This window comes from Nerophis lumbriciformis, linkage group LG24, assembly GCF_033978685.3.
Source record: "Nerophis lumbriciformis linkage group LG24, RoL_Nlum_v2.1, whole genome shotgun sequence".
Lineage (NCBI taxonomy): Eukaryota > Metazoa > Chordata > Actinopteri > Syngnathiformes > Syngnathidae > Nerophis > Nerophis lumbriciformis.
Window position 1 is genome coordinate 35,233,470 of NC_084571.2, and position 16,258 is coordinate 35,249,727.

The window sequence follows — 16,258 nt, forward strand, 5'->3', positions numbered from 1 at the left end:
CCCGCGGCTCCGGAGCCGCATGCGGCTCTTTGACCACTCTGATGCAGCTCAGCTGCATTCTTGCCAACCCTCCCGATTTTTCCGGGAGACTTCCGGATTTCACTGCCTCTCCCAGGGCAAACATTCTCCGATTTTCACCCGGACAACAAAATTGAGGGCGTGCCGTGATGGCACTGCATTTTGCGTCCTCTACAACCTGTCGTCGCGTCCGCTTTTTCACCTAAGAAACAGCGTGCCGGCCCAGTCACATTTTGTCTGCTCACACACTAAGTGACAGCAAGGCATACTTGTTCAACAGCCATACAGATCACACTGACGGTGGCCGTATAAACAACTATAACACTCTTACTAATATGCGCCACACTGAGAACCCACACCAAACAAGAATGACAAACACATTTCGGGAGAACATCCACACCGTAACACAACATAAACACAACAGAACAAATACCCAGAATCCCATGCATCCCTAACTCTTCCGGGCTACATTACACACCCTGCTACCACCAAACCCCTCCCACCTCAATCTACGCACGGGGGTTGGGGGGTGTTGTTGATGTGTGGGGGGGGGCAGGGTTGGGGTGGCGGGCTTTAGTGGTAGCGGGGGTGTATAAAGTAGCCCGGAAGAGTTAGGGATGCATGGGATTTTGGGTATTTGTTCTGTTGTGTTACGGTGCGGATGTTCTCCCGAAATGTGTTTGTCATTCTTGTTTGGTGTGGGTTCACAGTGTGGCGCATATTATTAAGAGTGTTAAAGTTGTTTATATCGCCACCCTTAGTGTGATCTGTATGGCTGTTAACCAAGTATGGATGGCATTCACTTATGTGTGTTTGCAGAAGCCTCATATAACATGTAACTGGGCTGGCAAGCTGTTTGTTCAAGCCGTAGAGGGCGCTAAAGGTAGTGACATCACGGCACGCCCTTATTATTGTTGTTTGGGTGAAAATCAGCATACATTCGAGAGAATAGTTTCCCTGAAATTCGGGAGTCTACCGGAAAAATCGGGAGGGTTGGCAAGTGTGACGCTGTCAAGTGCCCTTCATATAAAACTCGCGGGCCGCACTAACATTACATTTCCATATTAAGGTGCGGGCCGCGTGTCTGAGACCCCTGGTTTATACATAGCACAAAGCAAAAAAAAACTTTGTATGTAGTGTTATTTCATTTTAAATTTCAAAAGAGTTTTGTGGCTCCCATTGTTTTCTTTAATTTGTGGAAACGGGTCAAAATGGCTCTTTGAGTGGTAAAGGTTGCCGACCCCTGGTCTAGTCTCTTACGTGAATGAGCTAAATAATATTATTTGATATTTTACGCTAATGTGTTAATCATTTCACACATAAGTCGCTCCTGAGTATAAGTCGCACCCCCGGCCAAACTATGAAAAAAACTGCGACTTATAGTCCGAAAAATACGGTAGCTGTTTTTTGTTTTTTTTATTCAAGAAAATGTTTTTAATTTATTTATCTTATTTTTTTTTTTATTTATTTTTTTTTTAAAGTGACCATATCTTCACCAGACCTGCTTGTCAATGAAATTAGATTGTTTAAAGGGTTCTTAAAACCAGGTCCAGTCCAGATTATGTCCAGGTCGGGCTCAGCAACACACACCTACATTTATGTACACTCGAAATTTGGGAACTTCAACAACATATTGCATATAATCTGTAAACAAAATTACATTTTCAAAATAAATGCGTTTTCTTTATTTTCACGACTATTTACATTGTAGATTGTCACTGAAGGCATCAAAACTATGACACCTTTGAAGTGAAAACCCTTTCAGGTGACTACCTCTCGAATCATCGAGAGAATGCCAAGAGTGTGCAAAGCAGTAATCAGAGCAAAGGGTGGCTATTTTGAAGAAACTAGAATATAAAACATGTTTTCATTTATTTCACCTTTTTTTTGTTAAGTACATAACTCCACATGTGTTCATTCATAGCTTTGATGCCTTCAGTGACAATCTACAATGTAAATAGTCCTGAAAATAAAGAAAACGCATTGAATGAGAAGGTGTGTCCAAACTTTTGGCCTGTACTGTATATCCAGTTAAATTATTTGGCATTCAAATGATAATAGAATAATTTTAAAACGGGTTACAAAGGCTCCAAATTCAGCTGCTGACGTATGCGGTAACATATTGTATCATAGTCATACTTGCCAACCTTGAGACCTCCGATTTCGGGAGGTGGGGGGTGGGGTGCGTGGTCGGGGGTGGGGCGCGGCGTGGTTGGGGGCGTGGCTAAGAGGGGAGGAGTATATTGACAGCTAGAATTCACCAAGTCAAGTATTTAATACATTATATATATATATATATATGTATATATATATATATACATACATCCTGAAAATATGCAAGCAAAGCTGTGTTTAGATAATTGATACTTCAAACTTGCATAAATAAATATTAAGGAATATAACATAACTTGGCTTCTGAGAGCTTCAAAATGTAATGAATAAAATGCTAAAGTTGTTGATAAACAAGCAATTATTTTAATAAGTAAATATGGTCATTTTAAATGAATTATTATGATAATTTAAAATTAATTATTTCAAATATGTTTATTTTAATGTATAATTCTATGGCTGGATGTAATAAGGAGTCAGAAAAAATACAATTAAAAGTACAATTAATTTTGATGTTTTTAGCAAAATATAGTAAAAATGTATTAAGTTATTTTAGAAAAAATTAATAAATATATTTATTTTTAGGTAAGATAAACATAATAATACAATTTGTCTCTAGTCTGGATGATTTAGTTCTTGTCACCCTGTTGTCCTCCCGTCGTGAAAAAAGGCTGTCCTCACTCAGGTCCTCATGGAGCTGGAGGGGGCGTGGCCTCCAGCTTCGGCTGAAAATCGGGAGATTTTCGGGAGAATATTTGTCCCGGGAGGTTTTCGGGAGACGCGCTGAATTTCGGGAGTCTCCCGGAAAATTCGGGAGGGTTGGCAAGTATGATCATAGTAGTTGTATTATTTTCTCAAAATTATTATTATTCTACTTGCTAATTTACTGTTGATAGCTCATTACTTTCTATTGTAATGCGGGTCTGTCTACACTTCTGCTAAAATGTACTAAAAGCACTTAAACTTCTGTTGTTTGGCTACTTTACATTTGTTTTGGGCAATACCACAACTATGGGAATCGACCCAATACAAGTAGTTACGGGGCAGTTTTAAACATATCAACGCTGATACAGATAGGTTACATTTTCAGGGTCGGTAAGTTTGTAAACAACAACAAAAATGTTTAAAAAGAATGTCGATCTAATCACTACTATTGCCCATATAATGATACTATACTTGGTATTGTTACTATCGATATGTGTATCGATCCGCCCACCCTTGTTTACATTCACAATCGCTTTTTTGTATCTTTCTACGGTGTGTAATGTAGCATGTTTAGTTATTCCTCTTCCTCTAGTCCTGCAGTGATAATGATACATGTATTTGCATCCATAGAAGTGAGGATTATTGATTTAGAAGCTGCACTATGCAGGGACTTTAGCCATTATCTACATTGCGTTGAGGATGCGTTTGGTCACTTGCCGCTGTCAGTTTGCGGGCAGGCCAGGTGATGGCAATGAAAACAACTAATAAATGCGCACTTTAAAAAGAGAGATGCACAAAAACACTACAAAAGTACAGTGACTCGCCACAGTCAAAAGTTTAGAGCCACTCTCCCATGCTATGAAATGAGAAGTCGTGTCCAACCTTTCGACTTGGACTGTACGAGCACATAGCAAAGCTAAACTTGCCTTTTGGCTTTTAGCCAATACCGTTCTCAGCATTTACATGGGAACTCTAAACTCTGATATTTTCATGTAAACAAATGTCGAGAATAGGGGTGTCCAAATTGCAGGCCACGGCTTGTTTTGTGTTGGCCCACAGCACAGTCTGGAGACAAAATAATGTCCACGTCCTAAGTTAGAATATTACACCTAAAAAACAAAGAAGGAATTAAATCGGCCCAAATAACCCCAAAAATGGGACATAAAAACCAAAATGGCTGAAGACCATACTGTGTCTTTGATGAGTCCCGTGCATGACAGGATGCAAGGGACTCATCTGATTTCATTCTCGTAGATTTCCGAGAATTCCAGGGTTTTCGGGACATTTTTCCCATTCAAAACGAAATGGCCATTTTTCAAGCTTCCACAATTTCCACATTTTTTTACCGATTCAAACTATTCAACCTTAAACATATTCCACTCATCCTGGACATTCAAACTATAATTTTTCCAAGTTCCAAAAAACTCCAGGAATTCCCAGAATTCCCGTTTTTTCAAACTCTTTTTCCACCCTTTTTTGGCGACTACTCCTTCCACATTTTTCAACCCACTTCAACTGTTCCGCTGTCAAAACATTCCTCTTAATAAGGACAAAAAACTAAGTTGTTTTTTGAACCCGTAAAAATCCCCAGTTTTCCCAAAATTCCAGTAATTCCATAATACCATTTCTCAACACCAACCATTTAAATTTTGATGATCATGGTTTACAGATTTTGAAAACCACAAATTTTCTCATTCTCATTTAGAACATTCCACACAATGGACACAAGCCTTTTGGCTTTTTGTGTCATCCATTTGCCTTTTTAAAGCATTACATGGATTAAATTCTTTAAGATGTCAATAAACTTCTCAATCAATCAATCAATTCACATTTCTTAGCATTTTCAAAAAAAAAAATCCCACTTTTCCAGAAATTTCCATTAAATTCCCATTGAAAACAATGGGACATTTTTCAAAGTTCCACAACTCCCACATTTATTTTTTATCTGGTTTAAACCATTCCAACTTCAAAATATTCAGCCTGTTCAGGAATTGTGTGCTCTCTTTCAACAGTTATAAAAAAAAGTCCAGAATTTCCTAGAATTCCCAGTCTTTAGGGACATTTTCTCCATTCAAAATGAATGATCAATTTTTTTAAACTTCCACAATCCCCACATTTTTCAACCGATTCAAACCATTCCACCTTCAACACATTCAATTCATCCTGGAAATTCAAACAACCATTTTTCCATGTTCAACACATTTCCAGGAATTCCTTCTTTTTTTTTCTAACCCTGTCTCCAACCTTTTTTAGTGCGATGACTCCTTTCACATTTTTCAACGCATTTCAATCGTTCCACTGTCAAAATATTCCTCATAGTCATGACAAAAAAACAAGTTAGTTTAAGAACTTGAAAAATTCCCGGTTTTCCTGAAATTCCATAATAAAATTTCTTGACCGATTTAAAAAATTCCAACACCAACCAATTCAACACATTTCATTTCATTCATTCATTTCATTTTTTATTTATCTCTTTCATTGATGTGCATCTTTGATCGATAGACAATTATACCACAATTATTAAATTATACATTTACACACTAATGCCTGAGAAGGAGTAGGATGAAGAAAAATCTTATATTTTCCTGCCCCCTTCAACATAATACGTAGTCTTACTTAATATCAAATAAACCAACAATTACATCCAAATATAACGAAAACAAACAAAAATTCCAAGCATTCAGGACATCCATGGTCTTAATCATTTTCCAAAAAATCCCGCTTTTCCCAAAATTCCATGAAATTCCCATTGAAATGATTGGGACATTTTTCCAAGTTCCAAAATTCCCACATTTTTCAACCTATTCAAACCATTCCAACATCAACACGTTCCACTCATCCTGGACATTCAAACTAACACTTTCCCAATTTCCAAACCAAATTCCGGTTTTCCGGAAATTCTAACTCTTCAACATTCAAACCATTCCAACATTCAAACTATTCTTACATTCATACTACATTCTGTCAGCATTTTAGATCAACTTCAAGAATCGCCTCATCTAGTTAAAGTTGAAAGTCTACACTTCAATCACATACTAATTTATTCATTGATTAATTTAGTCCTAATCCTTTGTGGTGGTACGTACTGTAAAGGCAAAATCAATGAAAAAACTGTCATTGTCAAAATATTTGTGGACCTTACAGTTGCTGCGTTTACAAAACAACAAAATTGTCAACATTTAACATTAAATGGTTAAAAACAATGGTTATAATACAAACCCCGTTTCCATATGAGTTGGGAAATTGTGTTAGATGTAAATATAAATGGAATACAATGATTTGCAAATCATTTTCAACCCATATTCAGTTGAATATGCTACAAAGACAACATATTTGATGTTCAAACTCATAAACTTTTTTTTTTGTGCAAATAATCATTAACTTTAGAATTTGATGCCAGCAACACGTGACAAAGAAGTTGGGAAAGGTGGCAATAAATACTGATACATTTGAGGAATGCTCATCAAACACTTATTTGGAACATCCCACAGGTGAACAGGCAAATTGGGAACAGGTGGGTGCCATGATTGGGTATAAAAGTAGATTCCCTGAAATGCTCAGTCATTCACAAACAAGGATGGGGCGAGGGTCACCACTTTGTCAACAAATGCGTGAGCAAATTGTTGAACAGTTTAAGAAAAACTTTTCTCAACCAGCTATTGCAAGGAATTTAGGGATTTCACCATCTACGGTCCGTAATATCATCAAAGGGTTCAGAGAATCTGGAGAAATCACTGCACGTAAGCAGCTAAGCCCGTGACCTTCGATCCCTCAGGCTGTACTGCATCAACAAGCGACATCAGTCTGTAAAGGATATCTCCACATGGGCTCAGGAACACTTCAGAAACCCACTGTCAGTAACTACAGTTGGTTGCTACATCTGTAAGTGCAAGTTAAAACTCTCCTATGCAAGGCGAAAACCGTTTATCAACAACACCCAGAAACGCCGTCGGCTTCGCTGGGCCTGAGCTCATCTAAGATGGACTGATACAAAGTGGAAAAGTGTTCTGTGGTCTGACGAGTCCACATTTCAAATTGTTTTTGGAAACTGTGGACGTCGTGTCCTCCGGACCAAAGAGGAAAAGAACCATCCGGATTGTTATAGGCGCAAAGTTGAAAAGCCAGCATGTGTGATGGTATGGGGGTGTATTAGTGCCCAAGATATGGGTGTTAATTTACACATCTGTGAAGGCACCATTAATGCTGAAAGGTACATACAGGTTTTGGAGCAACATATGTTGCCATCCAAGCAACGTTACCATGGACGCCCCTGCTTATTTCAGCAAGACAATGCCAAGCCACATGTTACATCAACGTGGCTTCATAGTAAAAGAGTGCGGGTACTAGACTGGCCTGCCTGTAGTCCAGACCTGTCTCCCATAGAAAATGTGTGGCACATTATGAAGCCTAAAATAGCACAACGGAGACCCCCGGACTGTTGAACAACTTAAGCTGTACATCAAGCAAGAATGGGAAAGAATTCCACCTGAGAAGCTTAGAAAATGTGTCTCCTTAGTTCCCAAACGTTTACTGAGTGTTGTTAAAAGGAAAGGCCATGTAACACAGTGGTGAACATGCCCTTTCCCAACTACTTTGGCACGTGTTGCAGCCATGAAATTCTAAGTTAATTATTATTTGCAAAAAAACCAAAGTTTATGACTTTGAACATCAAATATGTTGTCTTTGTAGCATATTCAACTGAATATGGGTTGAAAATAATTTGCAAATCATTGTATTCCGTTTATATTTACAACTTACATCATTTCCCAACTCATATGGAAACGAGTTTGTATAACACAATCGATTTAATATGGTTAGAATTTACCAGTACATTTTGGGGCGTTATTGCTTTACATGAGGTGTTGTAAAATTGTAGTGTTTGTGATGGAAAATGTCTTCTGCACGGCTCCAAAAAAAATTTAAGCCCTTAAATTATGTTTTTAATCAAGTTAAACATGAGTAGGACTTACTGGAATGATGAAGTTAAGAATTGTACTTTTAAAAAGATGTACAGTACCAGTCATAAGCTTAGACACATCCTTCCTTTGGATAATATGATAAAGTGTGTTCAAACCTTTGACTGGTACTAGAGCCTGTGTGTCAAAATCAAGGCCCGCTGACCAGATCCAGCCCGTGAATGAATGATCTATGGCCCCCGGGATGATATTTGATTAGTAATAGAACCGGCCCCACAGGCCACAGCCGCCTGCTGCTGTTTTGCACGCATCAATACTCCATCAGCGTTGGCGCTAGGAATGTTCAAAATGGGGTCCCAGGTAGGGATGATGTTTGATAAGAAATTATCGAGTTCGAGCCCATTATCGAATCCTCCTATCGAACCGATTCCTTACATTCTCTTATCGAATCCAGATAGGTTGTTGTATATGAAAAAAACCACAATATTTGGTTTAACAAAAGCTCACTTTTATTTTATAAGAAAAAAATAAATAAATAAATATTGACTGTTACCCCCCTAAAAATATATATATATATATATATATATATATATATATATATATATATATATATATATATATATATATATATTGACTGTTGTTACCCAAAGTATATTAAGTGGGATTTTTCAGAAAAACAAATATATACAGTAACACAATAACAACCTGTCTCTGTGATCACGATAGGTGTATAAATAATAATATAGTGTTAAATAAAATCAGTCCCTTGGGCACAAAACTGAAAATAATACAGCTCTCCAAAAAGTGCACTTCTGCTGCTATTGGAACATACTAACTACAAACACAGGCAGACAGCTAACAAACAATCCAAGACGTCTAATAAAGTTCCAAAGCAGATTAATCCATTTAGGCTCTTTATTGTTGTTTATCTTGCTTTGTCTTTTCCTATCTTTATTTTTGTCTTGCACTGGACTGTTATTTTTATTTTTTTTTAAACTGAAATACACACAATGACACATGTATAAGCTATGTGATTCAATTAACATACTGAAATGTAATACACAAGATGTAAATATTAACTTCACACAAATATACAGTACTATCATCAAACAAATACTTCTGAGTGTTGAAACTATTTCGATGGTGGAAATACTCGACTGGCAGCCATTTTAAGTCCTCAAAACATCCATTGAAACAGTGCACAAAAATTGTTTTTCAATAAACATCTTACTATCAAATTTAACCACTTTCCACCTTAATATTGAGTTACATTAAACAAGTTAAACCGTTTACTTACAGACGTATCTTTTCCAAGGCTTGTAAGAGCTAACACAACTTGTCTACTTCTCAATTGTCTCATGAACTGGACTAACATCGAAAAAAATAAAATAAATAAATAAATAGCTGAGATAGGCTCCAGCGCCCCCCGCGACCCCAAAGGGAATAAGCGGTAGAAAATGGATGGATGGATGGAAATAAATATTGACTGTTACCCCCCCTAAAAAAATAAAATAAATAAGTATTGACTGTTGTTACCCAAAGTAGTAAGTAGTGGGATTTTTCAGAAAAACAAATATATACAGTAACACAAAAACAACCTGTCTCTGTGATCACTATAGGTGAATAGCCATGCCTTGAGGCGTTTTTTCCGGTCCATTATTTTTGCTGCTTGTGTCATTTAGTGTCATAAAGAACCAACTCTTTTTCTTTACTATAGTGGCCTCGATAACGGGAACCGGTTCTCAAAAAGGGATTCGAGTCCATGGAATCGGTTCTTTTCTTATCAAACAACCGGGAGAACCGGTTTCGAACATCATCCCTAGTCCCAGGTACCCCATCAAGTCATAAAAATGGGGTCCCACGGTACATTTTTGGGGTCCCACTTTTTTTGTAAGCGTTTTGAAAACATATGATAAATGTATGCATTATCCTGTTACATCTCACATTCTATATTGTGTTTTGGAAAAAGGTTGTCATAAAAGTTAATTCATTCAAAAATATTACAAAAGAAAAATGTTTATGGATATGTAAATGTATTCAGTTATAAAATAATTCACTTTCTTCAATCCAATCCAATCCACTTTATTTATATAGCACATTTAAACAACAAAATGTTTCCAAAGTGCTGCACAACAATATTAAAAACAATATTCAAATATTATCCTTAGCTCCACCAATGACTGAATAAATTACAAAAAATAAATACAAAAAAAACAATATAAAATATATATGATTAAAAATTATTTTAAAGGGTAAAACCAATTAAAACAGTAAATAGAAATCAAAATTTTAAAAACACAGAGGACCACACAACTCACGTAGTGTTAAAATCCAAAGAATAAAAGTGGGTCTTAAGACGAGACTTAAAACACTCAGTTTGAACATGGAGGGGCAGAGTGTTCCAGAGCTTAGGGCCGACCACAGAGAAGGCCCTGTCTCCCCTGGTTTTAAGTCTGGTCTTGGGCACCACGAGCTGGAGCTGGCTCTCGGACCTCAGAGCGCACGCAGGATTGTAAATTTGGATAAGGTCCGAGATAAATTGAGGTGCCAGTCCATGTAAAGCTTTAAAAACAAACAGCAAGGTTTTAAAATCAATTCTAAGATGAACAGGGAGCCAGTGCAAACTCTCAAGAATTGGGGTTATATGCTGGCGTCTCCTGGCCCGTTAAAAGTCGAGCTGCCGCATTCTGGACTAACTGCAACCGGGAGAGAGCTTTTTGGCTAATGCCAGCATAAAGTGCAATGCAGTAGTCCAGGCCACTTGAAATAAAAGCATGCACGACTTGTTCAAAAAGGTTAAAAGATAAAAACGGTTTTACCTTTGCTAAAAAAACGAAGATGATAAAAACTCGATTTTAAAACGCCATTGACTTGTTTGTCAAGTTTAAAATCGCTGTCTATAGGCTTCTTCTTTCCTTCATGGATCTAAACTTTACCGCTGCTGGTATTTCTTTCACAATGTGTTCTATTTTTGGCCAAAGTAAGACAAAGAAAACAATCTGAAGTTGTCTTAATTTTTTTAGTTTTAATGCCAGGATTTTAATAGTCCGGCCCGCGTCTCCACACAATTTCCTCCTTGTGGCCCCTGTGCTAAAATGAGTTTGACGCCCCTGCACTAGAGGGACAAGCGGTAGAAAATGGATGGATGGAAGTATACCCTTCCTTTTCCTCTGTGGCTCAGCTTCTGTTTGGATCAGTAGTAGGGATGTCCCGATCCGATATTTGGATCGGATCGGCTGCCGATATTTGCCAAAAATTGCGTATCGGCAAGGCATGGGAAAATGCCGATCCAGTTTGAAAAAAAACTCCGGTCCGTGTTTTCCAACGCACCGATTTAAATAATACATTCCACTTTTCTGCTGCTCCGTAATTTCCGTTCCGCATTTTCCAGCACACCTTCAACACATCCACACGTCTGTGAATTCTCACGCAGTTGCTTTTAGCTGCTGGCATTACACTCTTTCCTGTGTCTGTGCTTCTCACAGACAGCAAGCGCACCTTCTTACACACGTCACATACTGTCACGACATACGTCACATACGTATACGTCCTCCCCGAGCAGAGAGGTAGCAGCATGGCTAACGTTAGCTGTGATGCTAGCGCAGCCGTGCGAGCAACGCTCCCTCTAAGGTGCTCGCCTGTGCAATTGCGCACTGTTTAAGCGTCCTCTGCGCATAGCAAATCTATGCCACGCACAAAATCTAATAAAAAAATAAGCGCATAACAATTTTCGAAACACGGACACGACAGAGAAAACAGTTTTCGTCATCATTGTTCAAATATTGTGACGTCTGTCGAGACGCTTATCTCCATTCGGTGCCACACGCCCACACCATCAAAATGCTGAGGCAAAAATTTCCACATCAACACCGTATGAAAAAATTAGTGATTTTTTTTAGTTGTGATTTCCTTCTCTGCATGAAAGTTTAAAAGTAGCATATATTAATGCAGTATGAAGAAGAATGTTTAATGTAGACATGCAAGCCTTGAAAGAACATTTTGAAAATCAAGACTACATTTCCTGCAAATGGGTGCATTTCTACCCTATATTTTAACTTTAGATTTATTCTCATATCAAACTCTTTTGGCTGTCTTTTTGACACTTATGTCCGGCGCCCCCCTCCACACCCTGGATTATAAATAATGTCAATAATTCAATGTGATTATCTTGTGTGATGACTGTATTATGATGATAGTATATATCTGATAGTATATATCTGCATCATGAATCAATTTAAGTGGACCCCGACTTAAACAAGTTGAAAAACTTATTGGGGTGTTACCATTTAGTGGTCAATTGTACGGAATATGTACTTCACTGTGCAACCTACTAATAAAAGTCTCAATCAATCAATCAAAACAAATAGAATCATCATACTGCTGTGATTATATGCATCAAGTGTTCATTCAAGGCTAAGGCAAAATATCGAGATATATATTGTGTATCGCAACATTAAAAAAAGGCCATATCGCCCAGCCCTAGTTCAATGATGCCATTTCTGTTTGTCGTGTATAATTTTGTCTATTTTGTGTTTATCCTTGAATAAACAGGTCAGTTTCTTGTTACCAACCATTGTGTATTATTCAAACTCCCCTAATTCAGCTGGCTAGTTGTTATCAAGAGTACTAAAACCCTTTTCAACATGATTCTGACAACTAAGTAGGCGAAATAACTTTAAACTTTAATACATGCTCGGATAGGCCAGTATCGGTCAGTATCGGTATCGGATCAGAAGTGCAAAAACCTGGATCGGGACATCCCTAATCAGTAGACCTTTGCACCCCCTAGTGTGCAGTTTGCAAAGTGAACCCTTGCATGTGTAACCTCTATGTGTGTGTCCCCTTTTCTCCTCCTGTTTGAAGCTCTGTGAACATCCTGCAGAGAGTAACACGTTTTGTTTTTTTCCATCATTTCATCCTCCCATCTGATTGTCACACACAGTACACCTCCAGCATGCGGGCAAAGTACATCGCTAACAGCCGGCCGGAACCCCAGAACACGCCCCCGTCGTCATCAAACTAGCAGGAAATGGACCTGCCACTCGTTTTTCTTTTTCTTTTTTTTTTTTGAAAACGTCACTCCCACCTTCTCTCTGAAGTTTTTACTCTCCCAACATCCTGGGATCACTCCTTCTTAGCCGTTTTCCTGGCGACTTTTCACAGAATCTTTCCTCTTACTGGAACAAATGAAGAAAAAAGACTTCATGTGTACTGACTTGTACATGGTATAGTATTCATTTGATGCTTAGTCTTAACCCTGGTGTTGGGGACCAGTCATCCTGCACAACTTGCATGCATTACAAGCCTGAAACGGAGCAATTTTTTTCCCAGACATTTCCCGCAGCACTGACCAGCCACAAAGCTGTGAATTTGGAGGATTTGATTTGTTGCATTGGAGAAAAAAAAAAAAAAAAAGGTTTCTGTCAGAAGGATGAAAAATGTGAATCAAAAGAGGGTTTAAAACTTGAGACTTTTTTTTTGACAACTACTGGAAAGCGGAACATTTTTACAGTACCACTCAGTTTTTTTTTGGTTTTTTTTGGAAGCTCGTCTGCCTCGCCGTCTTCAAACCTGCTCACTGCAACAGCAAAAAAAAAATTAAAAAAAATAAAACCTGCACGGCAAAAGCAAAGGGCGCTTATAACAGTGCAGCAGTTTACAGTAAAAGACACCTGGGTGCAAGTTGATGTGAAATAAGCATTTTTTGTTGTTGGTAGACTTCCAAAGCTTTTGCGTCGGTATTGCAGCGTCTCACAAATGTGTTTTAGCATTTTTTTAACAAATAGATGACTACGACCAGATGTTTATGCCAGTTTACAGACGGTGCCAAACAAACCTTTTTAAATGTCTTAAATGAGCCTAATTTTTTTTTTTTTTCCTTTTCATGTTTGATGCTATTTTTTTTTGTTTGGCCGTCTTATTATCTTTGTGTGTCATTGTCGAGTTACTGAAATTGGACCTTTTTTTTTTTGTTGCTTTAAATTTGATTGGATTTTTTTCCGCTTTATTTTATTAGTAAAAATGTTGTGGATAATAATAGATGTTTTCCTTTTTAATCAGGTTTTATACAGTTATGTGATCTCAAACTGTGGTTAATGAGCTTGAACGCCGTGTTTTCAAAATTAAATACATTTAACTGTAGTTCTTTTGTGTGTAATTACACCAGCAGGCAGCAGATGGCAGCAGAGCACTTGAAGCTTATTGGTTTGTTTTCACTTTACTGGATACTCACTTAAAAGGGGAACTGCGCTTTTTTTTTTTGGAAGTTTGCTTATTGTTCACAATCATTATTAAATACATGACGACGGATGTATTTAAAAAAAAATACAAAACCCAAAACCAGTGAAGTTGGCACGTTGTGTAAATCGTAAATAAAGACGAAATACAATGATTATCAAATTATTTTTAACCTATATTCAATTGAATGGACTGCAAAGACAATATATTTAATATTTGAACTGGAAAACTTTGTTATTTTTTGCAAATATTAGCTCATTTGGAATGTTTAAAAAAAAGCTGGCACAAGTGGCAAAAAAGACTGAGAAAGTTGAGGAATGCTCATCAAACACTTATTTGGAACATCCCACAGGTGAACAGGCTCATTGGGAACAGGTGGGTGCCATCGATTGGGTATAAAAGCAGCTTTCATGAAATGCTCAGTCATTCACAAACGAGGATGGGGCGAGGATCACCAATTTGTGAACAAATGCGTGAGCAAATTGTCCAACAGTTTAAGAACAACATTTCTCAACGAGCTATTGCAAGGAATTTAGGGATTTCACCATCTACGGTCCGTAATATCATCAAACGGTTCAGAGAATCTGGAGAAATCACTGCATGTAAGCGATGATAATACGGACCTTCAATCCCTCAGGCGTCAAAAAAAAAAGCGACATCAGTGTTTAAAGGATATCACCACATTGGCTCAGGAACACTTCAAAAAACCACGGTCAGTAACTACAGTTTGTCGCTACATCTGTAAGTGCAAGTTAAAACTCTACTATGCAAAGCCAAAGCCATTTATCAACAACACCCAGAAACACTGCCGGCTTTACTGGGCCCGAGCTCATCTAAGATGGACCGATGAAAAGTGTTCTGTGGTCTGACGAGTCCACATTTCAAATGGTTTTTGGAAACTGTGGACGTCCTGTCCTCCGGACCAAAGAGGAAAAGAACCATCCAGATTGTTCTAGGCGCAAAGTGTAAAAGCCAGCATCTGTGATGGTATGGGGGTGTATTAGTGCCATGGGTAACTTACACTTCTGTGAAGGCGCCATTAATGCTGAAAGGTACATACAGGTTTTGGAGCAACATATGTTGCCATCCAAGCGACGTTACCATGGACGCCCCTGCTTATTTGTAGGCAGGATTGCACAGCTTCCGTAGGCTCCATTGTAAGCGGACTTTTGATTGCATTTATTTGCTATTTAGAATGCAAAAAACCCCGAAAAACATCCATCGTCGTGTCTTTCATATTGATTGTGAACGATCGGCAACATTCCAAAAAAAGTGCAGTTCCCCTTTAACAGCTTTCACTAGACATCAGCTCGTTTGTGCGAGTGAAGGACAAAGCAGGTGTTGTGTGTCTGATGTTTCGCTGGCGTCGAGGTCAAAGTCAGCGCCAAAACCTCCCGTCTGGTTTAGTCAGCGTTCCCGTCTTGTTGCCAACCAGCTGCTGCTGCTGTTCCCCGTCATGTGGGGGGCGGGTGGAGCTTCCAGGTTTCATATAACATGGTACTATTGGATCAATGGTGGCGCTGTTATTTACTATTCTTCAAAAGTCAGATTGAATTGAAATTTCTCACACAGTTTGATGCAAAACACCCACTGTATTTAGAGTGTTTAGCTGTATCATCACTAGGGATGATGTTCATACTTGCCAACCTTGAGACCTCCGATTTCGGGGGGTGGGGGGTTGGGGGCGGGGCTAAGAGGGGAGGAGTATATTTACAGCTAGAATTCACCAAGTCAAGTATTTCACATATACATATATATATATATATATATATATATATATATATATATAAAGAAATACTTGACTTTCAGTGAATTCTAGCTATATATATATATTTTTTTTATTATATATATATATATATATATATATATATATATAAAAGAAATACTTGAATTTCAGTGTTCATTTATTTACACATATACACACACATAACACTCATCTACTCATTGAATTGTCCATCCTTGTTCTATTCTCTGTCACTATTTTTCTAACCATGCTGAACACCCTTTCGCAGGTACCCAGAAAGGTTTCGAGTACCACCAAAAAAACTGAATCTCTGAAGACAGTATAAAAATCTGTGTTAAAGGTGTACAAATACTGTTTGTATAATAAGCATGTTATTTTTTTACAAATGAGGGTTAAGAGTTCAGTACTAAAAAAAAAAAGAAAAGAATGTGGCTTAAGTACAGTTTTTTAATCGAGCTGCTGCATTTTTTTGGTTGGGTTGTTTATTTATTTTGAGTAACTTCTATACATTTCTAAAAGGGGAGGAATG

The 16,258-nt window shown here is 37.9% G+C and overlaps 1 protein-coding gene across 3 annotated transcripts in view; it reads left to right on the forward strand.

Annotated features, from left to right (window-relative positions):
• The window catches only part of ttyh3a (tweety family member 3a), a 75,510-nt gene extending 62,721 nt beyond the window's left edge, over positions 1-12,789 (forward strand). Inside the window, exon 15 of one of the 3 annotated variants that reach the window (XM_061982032.2) lies at positions 2,813-4,029. In XM_061982032.2, coding sequence (XP_061838016.2) covers positions 2,813-2,914 — 102 coding nt within the window. In that variant the 3' untranslated portion in view covers positions 2,915-4,029. Of the gene's footprint in view, positions 1-2,812; positions 4,030-12,690 lie in introns of those variants that run through there. The other 2 variants (XM_061982034.2, XM_061982035.2) reach the window with 2 other exon arrangements.
• The last annotated feature ends 3,469 nt before the right edge of the window (positions 12,790-16,258 follow it).